Here is a 17,730-nt window from a genome sequence, read left to right as displayed (position 1 = left end):
TCCCGGAAAGCCGCGGCGATGGAGCCGCGCTGCGCCCGCCGCCGGAGGAGTTGAGAAAGAAAACAGGAAACGTGGTGGCCGCGCACCCGGCAGCGGCTGATTCATTTGCTTTGAGTGAAGGCTTGGAAGGAGGGGCGGGCGCCGGGCCGCGGCTCGGGGCCGGGCGCTACGCGGATCGCTCGGTGGACCAGACGCTCCCTCCGCGGGGCGGGCTCCCGGGCGCGCGCGCCACCCCCTTCGCCATCCTCTAGCACCGAGACTTCTCAAAGTCGCATCGTGGAGGTTTTTGGTCCGTGCAAAAGTTGGCTTGCCGCACTTGGCGCGCCCTCCCTGGACGCCGAGCCGAGACGCCAAGCTGGAGAGAGCGTGCTTGCTCGAGGCCGGCTGCCCCGCTAGCAGAGCCCCGGCCCCCCTCGCGGTGCCCGGCTCGGCAATATGAAGGAGCTGCCCTCATGTGTGGGCACCGGGCATCCGAGCATGGCGGGGTACGGCAGGATGGCCCCCTTTGAACTCGCTTGTGGCCCCGTGAAGCGCTTGAGAACTGAGTCCCCCTTTCCCTATCTCTTCGCAGAGGAGGCCTACCAGAAACTGGCCAGCGAGACCCTGGAGGAGCTGGACTGGTGTCTGGACCAGCTAGAGACCCTGCAGACCAGGCACTCCGTCAGTGAGATGGCCTCCAACAAGGTAAGCCCGGCTCCGCACTCACCCAGGCCCCTAGGCTGCTGATTCCCACGCTGGTGAAGCCACTGGCCCCTGTGGCCCCGGGAAATCCATATAGAGGTTTGTCTCACTGACTGCATTTTGGCTGCCTTGGAGGAACTGATGCTGTGCCTTGCCGCTCTCTCGCATTCACTCCAGAGAAATTCAACATTTTGCAAAAGCAACTTTGACATACTTTTGACTGCAGTACCCCCAGAATACAGTGTTTTTTTGTTTTCTGTTTCTTTTTTTGGAGAGGGTACTTCTAAGTGACACTTTGCCCTTGCAGCAGAAACCTTGTCCCGTCTACTGGCAATCTATGTTTAAGGGTATTCTTGGGATTCCCAGTTGGAAGTAAGAGTTGCTAGAGGTCAGTGCAATGGATGGCACCACCTACAGAAGTCAAACTCGGAAGACTTCACTGAACTTGGGACCTTAACCTACATTTACCTAGGTGTCAGGGAACCCTGTAAGAACTGAGCCTTTCTGTTTTCACTTGGCTGTATGTGTCCACAGGGGACGTCAGAGTTAAGGTTCATGATCATTGCCTTTGTTTCCGTGAATCTTGGAACGAAAGTCCAGTTTTCTGAGATTATTAAGTTACAGTGATGATTCAATGGGGCATTTGTGCCAGATATGCCAAAGTGCTGGTCTTGGTGGATAATGGAGTTTTGGGGGCTGAGAAGTAACCTTCAACCTGACACAGCCTTAAGACAAGGTAGAGTGTTGGCAGTTTTGCTGTATTTTTTGGAATTCCTGTTTTGTTTTGTTTTGTTTTGTTTTGTTTTGTTTTGTTTTGTTAAGAAATCTTTCATTATGTAAGGAAATCTTTGGGATTCTGCATGTTTTTAATGACTGTTTGGCTCAGGGGGCTAGGAAAGGAGGCACAGGCATTTTGGAAGCAGATGGCTGAGGGATTCAGCCGGCAGGGACTGGTAACTTTATGTGGCAATTCGTAACCGTTGCCCCTTAAAGATATTTTAACATTTTTGGCCACCTATTGACAAGGTCAGGTAGGTTATACAATTTTACTTTTTATCTATGAGCACATATTTTTCGAAGAGCAATGCTTTTTAAAATTTTTATTATTTATTTATTTATTTATTGGCTTACTATAGTTTTTATCCCACCTGTTTTTGTTTTTTGTTTTTCTCATGCAGTTTAAAATAATGTAGTATCTTGACCACTGGATTGTCTTATCTATTGACAACGCTTGTATAGATAGCATGGTTTTTAAGTGAAAAGTTATCTTCAAATAAACAAAATCAAAAGGACTCCCCAGTCACCAGTTAGTGCAGGCACTGACCTCCCCATAAGCACACTGACTTACCCGTGTGCACACTGATGATCAAATCTGTAATTTTTTTTTTTTTTTTTTTTTGTCATTTGAACTTCATTCCTAAATTTGGTGTGGCTCCTCTTTAGAATGACTGGTTATTGCTCTCTTTCTCCTGGGCCTGGCATTAGGTGCCATTGTTCTCATATGGCTAACAAATTCTTAGATCCTTGATTCGTTTTATAACTTACAGATTATTCTTTCATAATTTGGTTCATAAGAGCAGTAGACATATGTAAAGTATCTCCAGTGTCCTCCACACAGACTGGGACCGGACTGCACTGGGCCTGAGTTCTTACTCTCTTGTCTGGTTAATTCTGTGTCATAAAAGGAAGAACCTGAAGGCACCTAAAGATGTGCAAGCATTTGCTTGTGTTTTTAAGATGATTTGGCAGTACTTTTCCAGCAGTGAACCTGAGCAGCTGCGATTACTTTCCCCCCAAATCCGTAGTCTTAATGATGAGAAATTAACATGAAATCTAATCATGTCTTGTGAATGGCTTCAGCTGTCAAGTAATTACTTACACTTTAAGATGGACAAAATAAAACTTTAGGTCAGAATGATGTCTTTCCTTTACAGGCACCAAATAAGACAGGGATTTTTTTTTTTAATCTCCATTGTGAAGACCCCCAAATTAGACCTTGAGTTAATTTGCAGGTTTAGTGTTGGGGGTGGGTTTATTTGGTTGAAGTGAAACTGAGGTTAAGTGAGAAAAGACTTTTCACAATGTAGTCATTCTAGCTGTGTTTATGCCTTGTGGTTGAAAGATTATTGACATGACACTTATTTTTAACATTTAAAAAAATTCAATTCAGCTGAAGCCGTTGATTAAACTTTTCAGGTCTGAGCTATTCATTTCTTTTTGTTTTAACCCATTCATTTCTGAATGAGTGCTAAGCCCCTGTGACTTTTTATAGATGAAAAAGGATTAGCATACAAGGAAAAAGAGCTCCTGGTAAAGGTTGTAAAGTTACCCTTTAGCCTGATAACAAGGGCACAAATAAGTCACATCCACACAAGCTGTAAACTGAGTTGGAGCAGCTGATCTAAAGGTCCCCAGGAGTGATGCCGGACCTAAGTCTTAACTGGAAATGTGACAGCGTGCATCACACGTCCACTCGGTTGTCCAATATCTCTTGAGTGTGAATGAGTAAGTCTGTAACACTGCTTTTGGTTATTAGTTTTATTACCTTCCTTTTTTTTTTTTTTTTTTTTTTTTACATATACTTGTTTGAACCAACCAGTGTTAGCCTTTGAAAAGTCGTGACATTTGTCTTTGTTTTCTTCTCTTGAGGCTTTAAAAAATTACTCCAATAGATTAAAATAACAGAATAAAATAGTAGTAAGAGATCAGGATTTCTAAGTGATTATGTAGAGAAAATATTTATTATGGAGATGGGTTTGGGTGTTAGGAAGAAGGAAATTGATGCCGCCAACGCATTTAACAAATTGGGTTAATGGATTCATGTTTTAAAAATCTTAATAAAAGTAAGCAAAATTATTAGCAGTTTTTAAACAATGCTTTGGAAGCAACTAGCTGTGTTTCCTGATTGGTATTGTAATGAGCAAATGGTTATTGATGGTATTGAAACAGGAAAATTATTGGATTCTTGGCCAATGCCAGCACTGGCCGTGATGCACACAGGATGCTTGTACCAAGTAGAGTAAGAGACTCCAGATGGCATTTAATTTGAGTGGTTAAATCTATAGCATTTACCCTCATAAGCACATTCATCTTCCAGAGATTTGTGCAGATTTCCTTTGGAACCTCATTGGTAGGGTTAAGAGAGGTTTTGGTGAGATCTCAGAGCTTTGGAGGCAGGCAGGCAGACCTGAAAATTGAATCGTGGTTTTGTTCCTTACTAGCCAAGTTACGTTAGAGAGATGACAAACTTTTTTAGCTTCAGTTTCCTTAGCATAAGATGAGCATTTGGATATCTATTTTGAAAGGTCAATGTAAGAGTTCGAAAGAACATGTGTAAAACAGCTAGCTAATAAATAACATGCACTATACCTTTTGTTATTGGTATTATTATTGGAGACTTAGGTTAAACTTGATCGGTTACCTACTTGGCTAAAATCCTTTTTTTTTTTTTTAACCATTCAGTTGTAAGTTATGCTTGACATTTTAAGTTTCATGGATTTTTATAATACAGTTCTTAAGAACTGTCTTTGGTGCACATTTCCATATTATAAAAAATATTTAAATACTATTTATCCTTTTTTACTATAATATAGACATAAACATTTTGAAGTTCTAATAAGAAGCTTAATCTTTTCTTAAATTTCAGTTACAGTATTCCAAACAGAAGAGCTAAGTACTTTTTCTGTTTTAGTCTAAAACTGAAAACACAGCACTTACTAATTTTTAGAAAATATTAAACATAACATAGGATTGGTAGGTACATGTCCGTCCTTTTGTACAGATTTCACAAAGCTAAAATGATTCTGTAGACTGTTTTTAATGCAGCATGGTCTCACGTGCTCTTGGTTACCTTTCTCACGTAGAAAGCAAATTGAGGTTGTGAGGAGGGAAGGCCAGGAGTCTAAGCCTCAGGACTCCCAAGGGTCATACCGTGGAACCCTGTAACTTTATCCTCTTATGACCCTAACAATGCACATTTTACCAGACCGTCAGTGTAAGTGCAGTGCTGTTTGAAAGAGAAACAAAATCATTGAATTTACCCCCAAAGTATACCATTCTAAAAATGCTGTTTCTCCTTTCTGAATATGGGGCAGTTCTGACACCTGGCGTTGTTGGAACCTTCCGTGCTCCAAGCTGAAAGTCTGTCTAGAAGTTAGGATTCAAGCGCTCTTGTAAGAGACTTGAAGGTTTTTCTTTAGTTCATTCCAGACATACATAGACCTGCTCTGCAAGTGTGGATGTGACTTCTCTGTGGAATTTTGTTGTTGGTTTGGTTTTTAACAAATGCCTCCATCATGTTCTGTCGCCTGTAAATTAAAGTACTTTTCTGGGATGCTTTTTCTTCGCGTTTTGATATTTGCTCCCTCTGCTGCTTTTTAGTAGTCAGTGCATATGTAGCATGCACTGGAGCTCTCTGTGACTGCTGGTACATTTTCTTCTAAGCAAGCGTGGTGCTGGAGGAATGTAGAATGTTCAGAAGAGGGGGCTACATCTTAAGATTTTCCAGCATTTCACAAGTACGAGATAGCTCAGAACAGAAGTGAGTGTTTAATTTTGCTGAGAAGGAAGCTGAAATTGTTGGAGAAAGCATTTTAATTTTATGAAGAGCAAATCGCAAATAGCAGTCATTTTCTTTAAAATAGTAAAACTTATTGTCGTAAGAGAATTGTTAAAAGTTTATCAGCGTACCTAAAGGAAAACTCTAAATTGTAGAAGAAAGTATCTTTTGATACTATAGAAACTCAGCTTATCGATGTTGAGTTTGCTATCTGGTTTTTCATCTACTGTATAAAAGTAGACTTGGTGAAGATTTATGTAGGATTTATATACAGGGCCTTAAAGTTACTATGAAGGGTTGGGAATGCTTGTTTTTATGATCAGTGTTAGAAAAAAAATACCTTCTTTGCCTTTATTGTAAGTAATAACAGAAACAGGGGAGCACTTTTAACAGGTATTTTTATGTTTCATAGAATAGTAAAGCTCTTGACTTTAACTTAATAAGATAGTAAGGAGTAAGACAAATCTTAATTTATCCCTGTTGTTATCAGCTCTGCTCCTTATCAGTATTTAGTGGCAGTAAACGTAAACGTTCTTAACAGTTAATTATCAAAAACTTCTAATTTCAGTGATTCAGTAAGTTAGAAAAATTACGTGAAATTGCCTTCAGTGATTACATTTTGAATTAATTACAGGATAGTGGTGACTTTTGTCTCAGTGTTATAAAGTATGTCCTTTGGTTTTTTTGTTTGTTTTTAATTTAAAAACAAAAGGCTTGGTCAAGATAAAATAGTGCTTTTCCCAATGTATGAATAGATTAAGCACATTTTTTCCCCAAATAGCAAGGATGATAAATAATGATTTTGTTCAATTTGAGAAGATTCCTATGATAGTTAGAGATTGTAGCTGTTCCTTCATAATTATGGCAGAGATGGAATGCTGATCATGTCATGATTTTCAGTTGATCCAGAAAATCTGATTTTCTCTTTTGGAAAGAGACCAGTCTTTTAAAGCTGTGAATAGCTGGGGTTTGTTTTGCGACAGCACAGCTCTGCCAGGGGGCAGTGCTGCATGTACCTGGCTACTTGCGATGGTTTAATTGGCACTAGTAATCTGAGATCTTTCTAAGTAACAGAGAGATGAGTAGCCCTTTATTTTGATAGTCACATTAGTTTTAAAAGCCATTTTAAGAAGTCGTTCACTTTCATTCACTCTAACAGGGATTGGGATAGGTAGGGAGTGGTGAGCCATCTTATTTGCTTAAACAGCAAACAATGTGGCTTTTGTTCATTGGGAAATTAGTTCAGTTGGATTACCAATGGCAGTGATAATAACTTTATTATCCTTTGCACTTAAGGAATGCTTTATCTTCTTCTAAGACTTTTTTTTATTTAATTGAAGTACCATCAATTACAGTGTGTCAGTTTCTCCTGTACGGCCCAATGTCCCAGTCATACATATACATATATATATTCATTTTCATAGAAAATGCTTTATCTTTTGTTATCATCATTTAGTATTCTGGGCTTTTTGTTGTTGTTTTGCAGTAGTGTGTGTGTGTGATGAGGATGAAGGGTACTTTTTCTCCTGAAATGCTTAGGGTGGCCCCGTAGAGTAGAAAGAACAAAGATATTTTTTATCAGGCAGAGTTGGTTTCAAATTCTAGCCCTACTGCTTCCTACCTGATATTGTGGGCAACATACCTGACTTCTCTGACCCTCAATTCTTCACTTCTAAATGGAGATAATAAAAGGGGAAGATAAAATTGAAAGGTTGTTAAGAGCATTAGATTTAATGTATAGAAAGCTCATTTTGGTATGTATCATGTACTGGGTGCTCAATAAATTACCTGTAGTTTATCCTATCCCTGGAATATATTGAAAAGAAAGATTAAGAAAACCATGTGTCATATATTCCTTGCAATGTAAGAACATAATATTTCTTGGAAGAAAGATGTCATCTCTCTATCCTATAATAAATAACAGTCTACGTTAGTGTTGCTCACACTTCCTGTGTACACAGATAATTACTGTAGATTAAATGTTTTTATTTAAAGCATCAACTTTTGAAGATAAATGTCCACCTGAATGCCTCATCTTGAACGAGGAATTACATGAAATCATGGATTTGATGTTCTAGTTATAATTTTTCTAATATCCATTGAAATTAACCTGTAACAAAATGAACATATTCACACACACCACCTGAAAACATTTTGCTTACCATGTGCAGACACAGGGCATGCTTTTGTTTATACTTGTCTAAATTGTCAGTAAGAACCATTTGGGGATTCATTTTTGGTTAGAAAGACATGTTTGTTTTAAACAACCTATGGTTTTTCTTCTCTGCCGTTAATGGGATCTCCACACTAGGGGAGAAAATACAGATTCGTCAGAAGTCTCCCTTTCATTAGGCATTCACTTCTCAGTCAGACTGATCTGCGGGTTTAGAGCGTTCTCCGGTAGCCAGACGACCTGGGTCAGATTCACTCTCTGCCTTTAAACTGAATTTAAATTGGACAGTTTACCTTCTTTGTTTCAGTTTCCTCATCTGTTAAATAGTTGCTGTGGTGATTTGATGAATGGGAAGATGGGGATTGTCTAGACAGACAGGAACGTAGCAGGTGCTCAGTAACGTTCAGTCCTTTACACTCATCTATAAAGGAATATCTTCTTTCTTTTCTTATTTTGTGGTGTGAGGGTTGCCATCCTGTTACCTGTGTTTCCTGTGAGCTTTTAAGAGAATGGCGGCTTAATGATGTTGATACAGGCCAAAAAGGACTAGTGGAATGTTTCGTTTGCTCTTCTCCCCATCTATGACTCTTCATGGAGTTTACCTTTTGTTTCTTTGTGTAATTTGATAGTATAGCCTATCCAACTGGCTTGAGATTTTATCAGAATATCTAAAACTCTCCAAGCTGTTTTGAACAGAAATCCCTAAAGCAGTGGAGGGTAGTACAGCCAGCTTTTTTCATAAATGAATGTACCCTATTTTTCCTCTGAATGAGACTGAAAGTAACCCAGCCAGGCACAGAATCTCTTATTAATACTTAATGTTACGAAAAGTGCATTCAAGACATAGCCACCCAGTGCACGTCTCAACAACTTAACCATCTAGTATCTGCACAAACATTTCCTGCTCTGTCAGCTGAAGCAATGATAGCCCAGTAGCTCTGAACACATCTGGCACCCTTATCTTGGTTTCTAATACCATTCTCCAATAAAAGGAACCAGAACTCCTTAGCTAAATAGCTGATTCAAGCACTGGGGCAGGACATGAAGGCTGAAATATGTTGTAGAGCCAGAAAATAAGGAAATGCTCAGACATTGATAAGAACATATCCAAGGGACCCACGAGCAAACTCAAAGGGCTCCTAGTTCCCAGCTGGAACTATTTGGTCAAGAAAATAAACTAGTAATGGAATATAACCCAAGGTATAAAATAAATATCCATGAATTCATACTTATATGAATAATTTAATGATTAAATTAAATGGAGGAGAATGTATAAATCTCTCATGCAGATGAATTCCAAATAAGTTTTGTAGATATTCTGCTCTCAAAAAAAAGAAGGCATAACTTCACACCCCTTAAGTGTGGGCTGTGCATATTGACTTCCTTCCAAAAAGCATAATGTGAAAAGGAGGGGAAAGAGCACCTATACTGTGGACAGAAGAGAACACTAGGTGAAAACCAGTCAATCTGATTAAAGTGTGGACTTTAGTTAGTAATAATGTATCCATACTGGTTCAATAATTGGGACAAATGTGCCCTATGAAAGGAAGATATTAATAAGAGGGGAAACTGGGTATGGGGCATATGGGAACTCTCTGTACCTATCTTCACAATTGTTCTATAAAACTAAAACTTTTCTAAAATAGAAAGTCTATTAAACAAATCTTAACCATCCTTTAGAGTCTATCTGGAATGCTACCTCCTCTGTGAAGCCTTTTCTGTCCTGTCTCCTCCCATATCTCCCATCCCACGGGTGCGGTGTCTTTCTCCTTTGACCTTCCCCAGGACATTCATTGTAGTTCTCTTAACTCTTCATACCGTATTTGTTTCTTTGATTTATCCCTTTCATGTTGTACATTAGGTCGTTAGTCTTACTCATTTTCCAGCCCTACCACGTGGGACACAAGGCCTTGTTGAGTAGGGGCCCGGTAAACATTGGATAAATTGTATGAGAGGTATTGTGATGGTGATTCTTGAAGTGCACCAATAAATGGTTCTGGTCTCAGTGCTGTAGGAGTCATTACTGATCAATCTCAGGGACTAGGGTTAATTTTACGCTTCTAAGCCATAAAGGCCTAGAAGATAAAAACTCTTTCTTGACGGTTAATAGTTTCAGTGTTACTGTTTGTCAGACCCTTCACAAGGGAGAGTTACTGAGCATTTGGTCAAAGAATTGAAGAAACTTATCCTAATTTTTCTGTTTTAATTATCACTTGAGTGTAATTAGTATAAATTAATAAAATGAAAGTATACTCTGGTCCTGCCTACCACTTAGCGCTTTGGTAGTTTTGGTAGTATTTCGCATGATCGGTATTTCAAAGCATCATTACTAGTGTTGGCCATTATTCATCTCAGACCCGAGCCTTATGAGTTAGAACTAAAAGAGGCAGAAGTGATCACTCATCTGACTCATCTAATCTGAGTTGGAAAAAAAGAGTCCCCAAGCTTTTCCAGGTCCACCGAGGTAGCTAGAAAGCTCATGGCTTCTCAGGTAGTTCACTTTCTAGAGGGTCTCTCTGCGTCATTTGGGGTTTTGTATGTAACCTTTATCTCAACATGTTTACAGAAATTGCTGGAGATGCAGCTTTTTTCTCCATTTGAGTGTGTTAATGAAATACAAGCCATGTTTCTGGTAAACATACAGATTCAGTAACTGTTCAAGTACATAACCAGTGAGTTCTTTACCCAGCCACTAGAAGGATGGATGAGCTCTCCTACATAGCTTCTGGCCCAAACCCAGTGAGTGTCAGCATATCGTTTTATAGTTGGTCACATAAATTAGTACCTTATGTATGGTGTTGATTAATGTAAATGCCATTTTTCACCTTGGATTGGTAGACTTAGAGTCTGTACATGACAGTTGATATCTTGCAAGAAAGTGGTTTTTCTGTTATTGACAAGTATCCTGATACATTTCCCACTTAAAAATCTCAGTCCTGCTTGTAGACACTCATCAGATGTTTCAGCATAGTTTATGCTGAGTTTAGCTTCATCTCATTTAAATTAGAAGTTTAGATTATGCAGACAAAAACCATCCAGGCCATACTGATGACCTGAAACTAGTCTCTCTCCTCTGTACCAAGTTTAGCAATAACATTCATATTATAGTTTGTTCCAACTAAAATGATATATCTGAGTACACTCCCTCTAGACTGGGCAGAAAGGATGTGCTTGTTGGCTTTTATCTGTTAGGGAGCATGCTGTGCAGTTTTACCTGGGTCGTGCTTGCGTTCCCGGCAGCATCTCTGGTCTGCTGCATTGTAATCCCTATTGTGGCAGCCTCTGGCATTTATTACTGGCAAGCAGTGTGCTTGCAGACATAGGCACCATAATAGGAAACACCCTGGCCTGTCATAAACAGGCCTGGAGAGTGGAAGGCACAGGCCTGACAGGGATGTGTCCATAGCGACCAGGCAAAGATGAGGCTGACATCGAAGAGTAAGTCCAGGCTGGTATCTGTCTCCATCATTTCAGAAAATAACTGGCTGGTTTTAGGGCTGCTTTCCATCATTGGCATAGCAGTGTTTTGGTTGCTTTGTTTTTGTTTTTGACCTAAATATGAATCAAGACATCTTAAATAAACTTGGAGAAGATATATCAAAGTGTCTTCCTTTTGCTAATCTCCTTTTAATTCTACCTGATCATTCTAGTCCAAACCCATTAGGGAGAAGGAACTGCTGTTTCATTATAGTGGAAAATTATTTTTGAAAAAAAGTCATACTAAAATCAAAGAATTATAAATTATACTGAACTGTACAGAATTACAAAGAAAAGAACATTTCTTAGTAAGGTGACTTTCCATTGTTAATGCCTTTACATCAAGTTCAGGTTTTAGAATAGGAGTACATTCTTTGACCATGAAAGGTTGGTTATTGTATTTGCTAGATTTTTTTTCCAAGTTTCAGAAAAATAATGAACTACTACTTTAACATCGGTGGGCTTTGTCACGAGAACTTAGGAAGAAGATAATTTCAAATTTTGAAGGTAAACAACAAGGTCCTATGATATAGCACAAGGAACTATATTCAGTATCTTCTAATAACTTATAATAACAAAGAATGTGTGTGTATACGTGTGTGTGTGTGTGTGTGTATACATACACACACACACACACACACGTATATGTAAAACTGAATCACTATGTTGTACCACAGAAGCTGATACAATATTGTAAATCAACTGTAGTTCAATAAAAAAAAAAAAAGAAAGAAAAATTTGGAAGGGCTTTAACAGATTTTTATAAAGAGAACTGCTTTCATGAGTGCTTTAAATATATATAGGTGTCATTTCATTGTGCAAAGAACCCTTATTTCACAAAAGAAGTTAAAGACTGCAAAGGAAGAAAAAAGCTGTAAATTTGTTGACAGTATACAAAAATTAAGATAGATTTAGAAGAAAGTCTTGAACCTTTTTTTTTTTTTCAGAGCTTTGCTCAAAGCCTTTAATAAATTAGGTGTCCAGTGGATATTTGCTGACTTGCCCCTACTCTTTTTTAAGTAAGCACCAAACCACTTGTACTTTTTTAAATTTTGAATATTTCAAGTCACTTCCAGTAATACCCTCTGATAAGAGTGAAGCTAATTAATGTTCTCTTTGACAATAAACATTTTGATTTTCTGTTCTTTGTTTTCTTAACCTTATTTTCTCAGTATGGTCTCTTAGAGCTAGCTGTGTAAGGGTAAGCGATGGGTTTCGAGAAATTGTATGAATTTTTTACTAGAAATATTCTTATTTCTTTAATTTGCATCAGGAAAGATTGGTTTACTTTCTCCTGGAAGATACTGTTTGGGCCTACATCTTAATTTTTCTAGGTGGTGTTAAAGAGCAGTAAAATGACAAAGGGGACATCGCAGGAGAGCCAGAAGAGAGCTGCATCGTTACAGATTAAATCTTCAGTCCCTATATGAGAGGAGTTTGTTCTCTACAAGTAGGATTCAGTGGAAAAATTACTTGTTGCCCCTTAGCCATATTTTCAAACATTTTAATATTATTCATTTGACACTTATGAGCAATCTTGGACTGCACAGGTCAGGAAACACCAAGATGTGCCTCCCTTTCTAAGATATGATTCTGATGTGTATTCTTACTGTAAACCTTCCATTTCTAACTTAGTCCCAGAAACAGGACACTACATGCCAAAACAATTTGTCCCATTTTTAAAGATGAAAAACTGAGGTTCAGTTAACCTCATCTGAGATCCATATGCTTCTTGATAGATGTCTTGATAATTCTTTTTCTGAATGTAACATCTGCAGGAAGGGCTGGGAGATAGAAGGACAAGTGTTTGTTCTCAGGCTGCATTTTCAAAATATGTACTACTAATTTTATTTATTTAGTGAGCGCTAGGTTCTGAAATAGCAAGAGCTACTTTAGCAAACTATCATTCCTAGAGGAGAATCCTGTTGTGTAGTTAATCTGCCTTCCTTGTTCTTTGTTGTGTCAGGATGGGCGCAGAGAGGGCCTTCCTAGCTCTGGGCTCCTAGGAAGAGTATGATGGTTGAGATAGCGTGTTAGGCTGGAAGTCAGCCTAGCAAGCAGGTGGTAAACAGGGCCCAGATACAAACTGAAGGGTAATGGGGTCAGTGGATGAGAAGATCAAGAGACTAAAGCAGATCTGAGATTCTGAGCTGGCAGGGGATTTGGAGGTGGGCAGTGGGTGAAATTGGATGGGATGGAGCTTGATTAATAGTGGGGAGGGTGGCAGCAGATGAGAAGGTATAGAATAAACTCAGGGAAGATGTAAGAAGGGGTCAGGATTCTTTAAATGACCTATTACTGTGGGATTGCCTTGGAACTTTGTTTTCTTATTGGGGCAAAATGGGGAAGGAAGCTGGGCTCATAGACAGAGTGAAGAGTGAAGGAACGAGAAAGGTAGAAAAACATATTGGACAGTGAGAGGAGAAGGAGGATGGGTGGCAGAAGGGCTCTGTGACTGAGCTGACACAGGATCAGAGATGCCCTCAGCTGGAGGCCGACGGACCGGTTCGTGTTTCCACCTCAGGATTCATAATGATAAAATCCAACTGGAATAAACCAAGACTTTGGGACGGCTTGAAGGACAGAAGAAATCCCAGAGGGGTCAGCGTGAAGGTGTGAACGTTTAAGAGGGGACAGTCAGCCCAGGGATGAAGGAAGGGGTGAGGACCTACTGGAGAGGGCAGATTTGTAGACAGAGGGTATTCATGAGGCATGGGTCCTTTTAGCACCAGAGCTAGCATCACCTCCTTCACCTGTTGCCTCCTTGAGTCATGGCCCAGGAGCAGCACGGTTGGGTAGTCACCTCCCACTGTGGGGCCATCCCCTGCAGAACCTGTTGCGTGGAAGTGAGGACGTGCGACAGCAGCATACATGCTGGAGCAGTGGGTGAGAGACTGTGTCAAAATAAGTTTAGGTTGATTTACCATAGTCTCTGGTGAGTAATTCTTAGATGCCAAGAGGAAAATGGAACAGAACAGCCAATGCCAACTGCGAACCTTTATCTTGGTTGTGCTTTAAGTCCCCTAAATTCCATTGAGCTGAGCAGTTCCTCCCCTGGATGTTAACGCACCCACGCTGGAGTTGTGAACTTAGCTAATTAAATTGCTTCGGCTTCTCTGAGCCTCTGGTTTCTCTGCACATCGGCACTAGCAACATCGCTCTCCCAGGACTGTTATGGGAATTTAAATGGAAACTCATGTCAAGTGCGTGATATGGGGCACACCCACGGTAGGTACTGTGGCCTGTCTTTAGTTGGGATGGGAACTATTTTTAAATGTAAGAGGTGAACTTTATATGCTGCCATATAGATAACCCAGTGCAATTGGAGCTTGAATCAACAGGCCTGGACAGTGAGCTCAGTGTGCCTTTGAAACCTCGATCCCCATCGTGGTGATTTATGGGTCCTCACCAGTTTGTATATGGGGCGGCCCCCTGAGGTTGTTTACTGTGGTTTTCGCTCGTTACCTAGCGCTCTTTGCGAACGTATTTTTATTTATACTCTCGCTGACCACTTAACCATGGTAACTTTGAAAGAATATGTACAAAGGCAGCCCCGAAAGAAACGCTGATTTGAGCTGTAAGGTCTCATGTGGATCTTCGGTCTAAATATCAGCGCCTTACTTACACTGCTTTTACCTCACCCTGGACGATCCCAGAGGCCCCTCCAAATGAGTTTTCTGATTCTGTGAAGTATTGAGATTTTGATTATTAACAAAAGTGTCAAATATCAATCAATATCAAGTTACTAGATGTCCCTTCTCGGGGAAAGAAGGAACACGAACCAGAAATAGAACCTTTAATCATTGCGCAGATTTAAAATGACAGTCAAGCTGAGAAACAGAAGAGTGGCTGAAATGACCTTGAGCGTAGTCCCAGCCCAGATGGGCTAGTTCCAGTCTTAGTCATGGGTCTGACACTAGCCGTAGCCAGAGGGAGAAGGAATTCCCAGCAGTGTAGTTGTAAGAGTTGAAAATGAGTCACTGAGTAGGTCCCTTTCCATTTTCCACTTGCCGTTAGCCACTTTGCAGAGAAAACCGACTTTGGTATGCTTGATAGAAAAGTTTTTTTTTTTTCTTTTTTAATTCCAAAAAGTTTCTAGAGGTGAAGGAGATTTGTGAGATCAACCTGTTCACTCCTTTCACTACAGATGAAGAAAAAAGTCACAGGAAAGTTAAAGTGACACAGAACAAAACAGCCCTGTCTTATACTTTTGTCAAGGCTTTTATCTTGTGGCGAATAAAATTTGGGGTTGCTAGACAACACCCTGATTTCAGTCATTATTGATGCTCTCACTTTGGAATGAAAATTTTGCTTTGGTTTGTCTTTGTTATTAGTGTCTGATTCCTGACCATTCTCTAGGCCAGATACCATTTTCATATGAGAAATAAATCAGGAGGTTTTTTTCTTCTTTAGTTGTTGTTTTGCACCTTTTGGCTTCAGATAACCTCAGTCCAATAGTCAGGCTTTCACTAAGGAATTTTTGTTTTTGCCTGGTTAGTGTAGGGTGTCTATTTGCTCCAAAGTCTTTCATAGACTAAATGACACTTTTATATATGTACGTTTGTGTTCAAATACATAAAATGATAGAAAGATGGATAGATACACACATACGTACATACAAAAGCTTATAGACACGCATTGAAGACATTATTAGCTAGCCATATACGTAAGCCTTTCGGATGGCAATGAATGAGAGAGAAATTCATGGGATTCTGGTCCTGTGGATGAGTTCAGAGTGTGTTCAAAACTAAGGACCAGAATGATTGAGAAGCATCCCAGAAAAAGTGCTACTTAGGCTGGATCTTGAACATAGCAGGTTCATCTAGGTTGCTAATGAGGAAAAAGATATACTCCAGGGGCCGGATGAGGCAGAGTAGGCTGGGACACTTCTGTGGGTTTACCTTGGTGTTTGTGGGAGCGGGTGAGGAGTGAGTGTTCTGGATGAGTGGGCCTGCCTGGAACAGAAAATCTGATTACAGGGACAGAGGCAGGTGTGAGGAGTGTGATGGGGGCCCCTCTGTGGAGTGCCTTCCATGTCAGATGAAGCCATTTGCATATTACCCTGTAAGTCTTGAAGAGCCCTGGCATTTTATTATAAGGAAAATATTACAAGGAACATAACACAATGATTTTAGAAAGATAAATCTGCTGGTGGTATGCAGGCTGGCTCATACTGAGGGGAAATAGCAAAAGCAGAAAGAATCCGTCAGGGAATTAGGCATGTAAGTGATGAGGGGCTGAAACAGGGTGGGAAGGAAAAGAAAGGAATGGTTAGGAGGAAGATCACGGGAAAGGTGACAGAATATATGACTTCAGGGGCAGGTACTGCAGCCAGAGGAAAGTATGAAATTCTGAACCTGAGTAATAATAGAAAGAATGATAGCTGGAAAATCAGGAGGGGAAGCCAATTTGAAGAGAGTGGTGTGGAAGATACGGCAGTTAAATTTTTAGACAGGAAATTGGAATGAAATTACGTATCTAGGTAGAGATGTCCTGTAAGCCTTCAATTGTCAGGACTGGATTTCTGGGGAAGAGACAGGCTACCTGGGAGTTGCCTGTACAGACTTGATGGGTAATGACCTTAAGGCTCATCTGTAAAATGGGAATAATAATAGTCCTCATAGGATTGTAATTAGAAATAAATGAGATAATGGCAGGCAAGTATTCAGCAGTATTCTTGGTACACATAGGAAAATAAATATTTATCAATATCAATCAATAAGTATGAGCTATTACCTTTTTAAAAATTTTTATTATTATGACTATTTTTAATGGAGGTACTGGGGATTGAATCCAGGACCTTGTGCATGTTAGGCATGTGCTCTACCACTAAGCTATACCGTCCCCCCAGCTATTACCATTTTTTACTGTGGGTTTTGGGGAAAGACAGTTTTGTGAATTATTAGAACTGGTATTCTGGAAGCTATATGAAAGCCATCTGTTTGGTGTGTTTTCTTAATACTCCAAATGGAAGGTCATATGTTCTGATTTGCATGCTTGCTTCCCCAGCTGTGAAGGGAAAGTGACAGCCCAAGCTATAATTACTCAGGTTTAGCTGTTGATCACTGTTTGTAAGACCTGGAGTGGATTTTGGTTTTTTAATGAAAATGGTTAAGGATATGAACGACTCTTCTGTCTGTTGCAACTGTCATGATAAAATCCCTGAGCTATATTTTGTTTTCATTTGCCCTGGCCAGAGTCAAATCAACTTTGAGAGGTTTATAAAGAGCTGTTGAAGAATGGCGTTAGCTCCGTGCAAGCGAGTGATCATTAGCTCAGTATTATCTCAGTGTGTTAAACTGCATTCTCTCCAAGTGGAACGGACTTCCAGAGCAGTGGGAGGCATCAAGGAGAGGAGGACTCTTAATTATGAGGAGTTGTAGGACTCCTGTCGGGATGGAAGTTTGGACTAGCTGTCCACCGAGGAGCTTTCCAATTTGGATGTATTTCACGGAATTCAAAAACTGTAGTGTGTTTGATGGTCCAGTCTGCCTCACCTGTATGACTGATGTTCTCCCAGGGTGTTAGATTCACATTTGGAAGATCAGGTAAAAAAGAGTTTGTTGTCTGTTTTAGTTGTATTATTTTGTTTTTCCCTATCTTCTTTATTCCCAGAAGCAAAAATGTATATGTTCTCCCATCTCAAGGATGTAAATATGGGCAGGTATTTTAGAAGAATAAATGTCAAGGTGGTCAATACCAGTTTTTATTGATGTGTGAAGAAAAGTGAGTTAAATTATTTTTTTCACTATGTTTTAAGGTCTAAGGTCTTTGTTAGAACATACAGGTGCATCTTAACTTTATAGGCAATGAGAAAAATCAAATTGGTTTTTCATATATT

General features: G+C 39.8%; 1 protein-coding gene across 7 annotated transcripts in view; it reads left to right on the top strand.

Annotated features, from left to right (window-relative positions):
• The window catches only part of PDE4D (phosphodiesterase 4D), a 1,348,493-nt gene that overhangs the window by 1,297,089 nt on the left and 33,674 nt on the right, over window positions 1-17,730 (top strand). For 6 of the 7 annotated variants that reach the window (XM_010966266.3, XM_045525075.2, XM_074358671.1 and 3 more), the window contains one exon: window positions 572-684. In XM_010966266.3, the coding sequence (XP_010964568.2) occupies window positions 572-684 (113 nt within the window). Of the gene's footprint in view, window positions 1-47; window positions 486-571; window positions 685-17,730 lie in introns of those variants that run through there. The other variant, XM_045525076.2, reaches the window with a different exon arrangement.

Source organism: Camelus bactrianus, chromosome 3 (genome assembly GCF_048773025.1).
Source record: "Camelus bactrianus isolate YW-2024 breed Bactrian camel chromosome 3, ASM4877302v1, whole genome shotgun sequence".
NCBI lineage: Eukaryota > Metazoa > Chordata > Mammalia > Artiodactyla > Camelidae > Camelus > Camelus bactrianus.
This window is presented reverse-complemented; position numbering and strand designations above follow the sequence as displayed.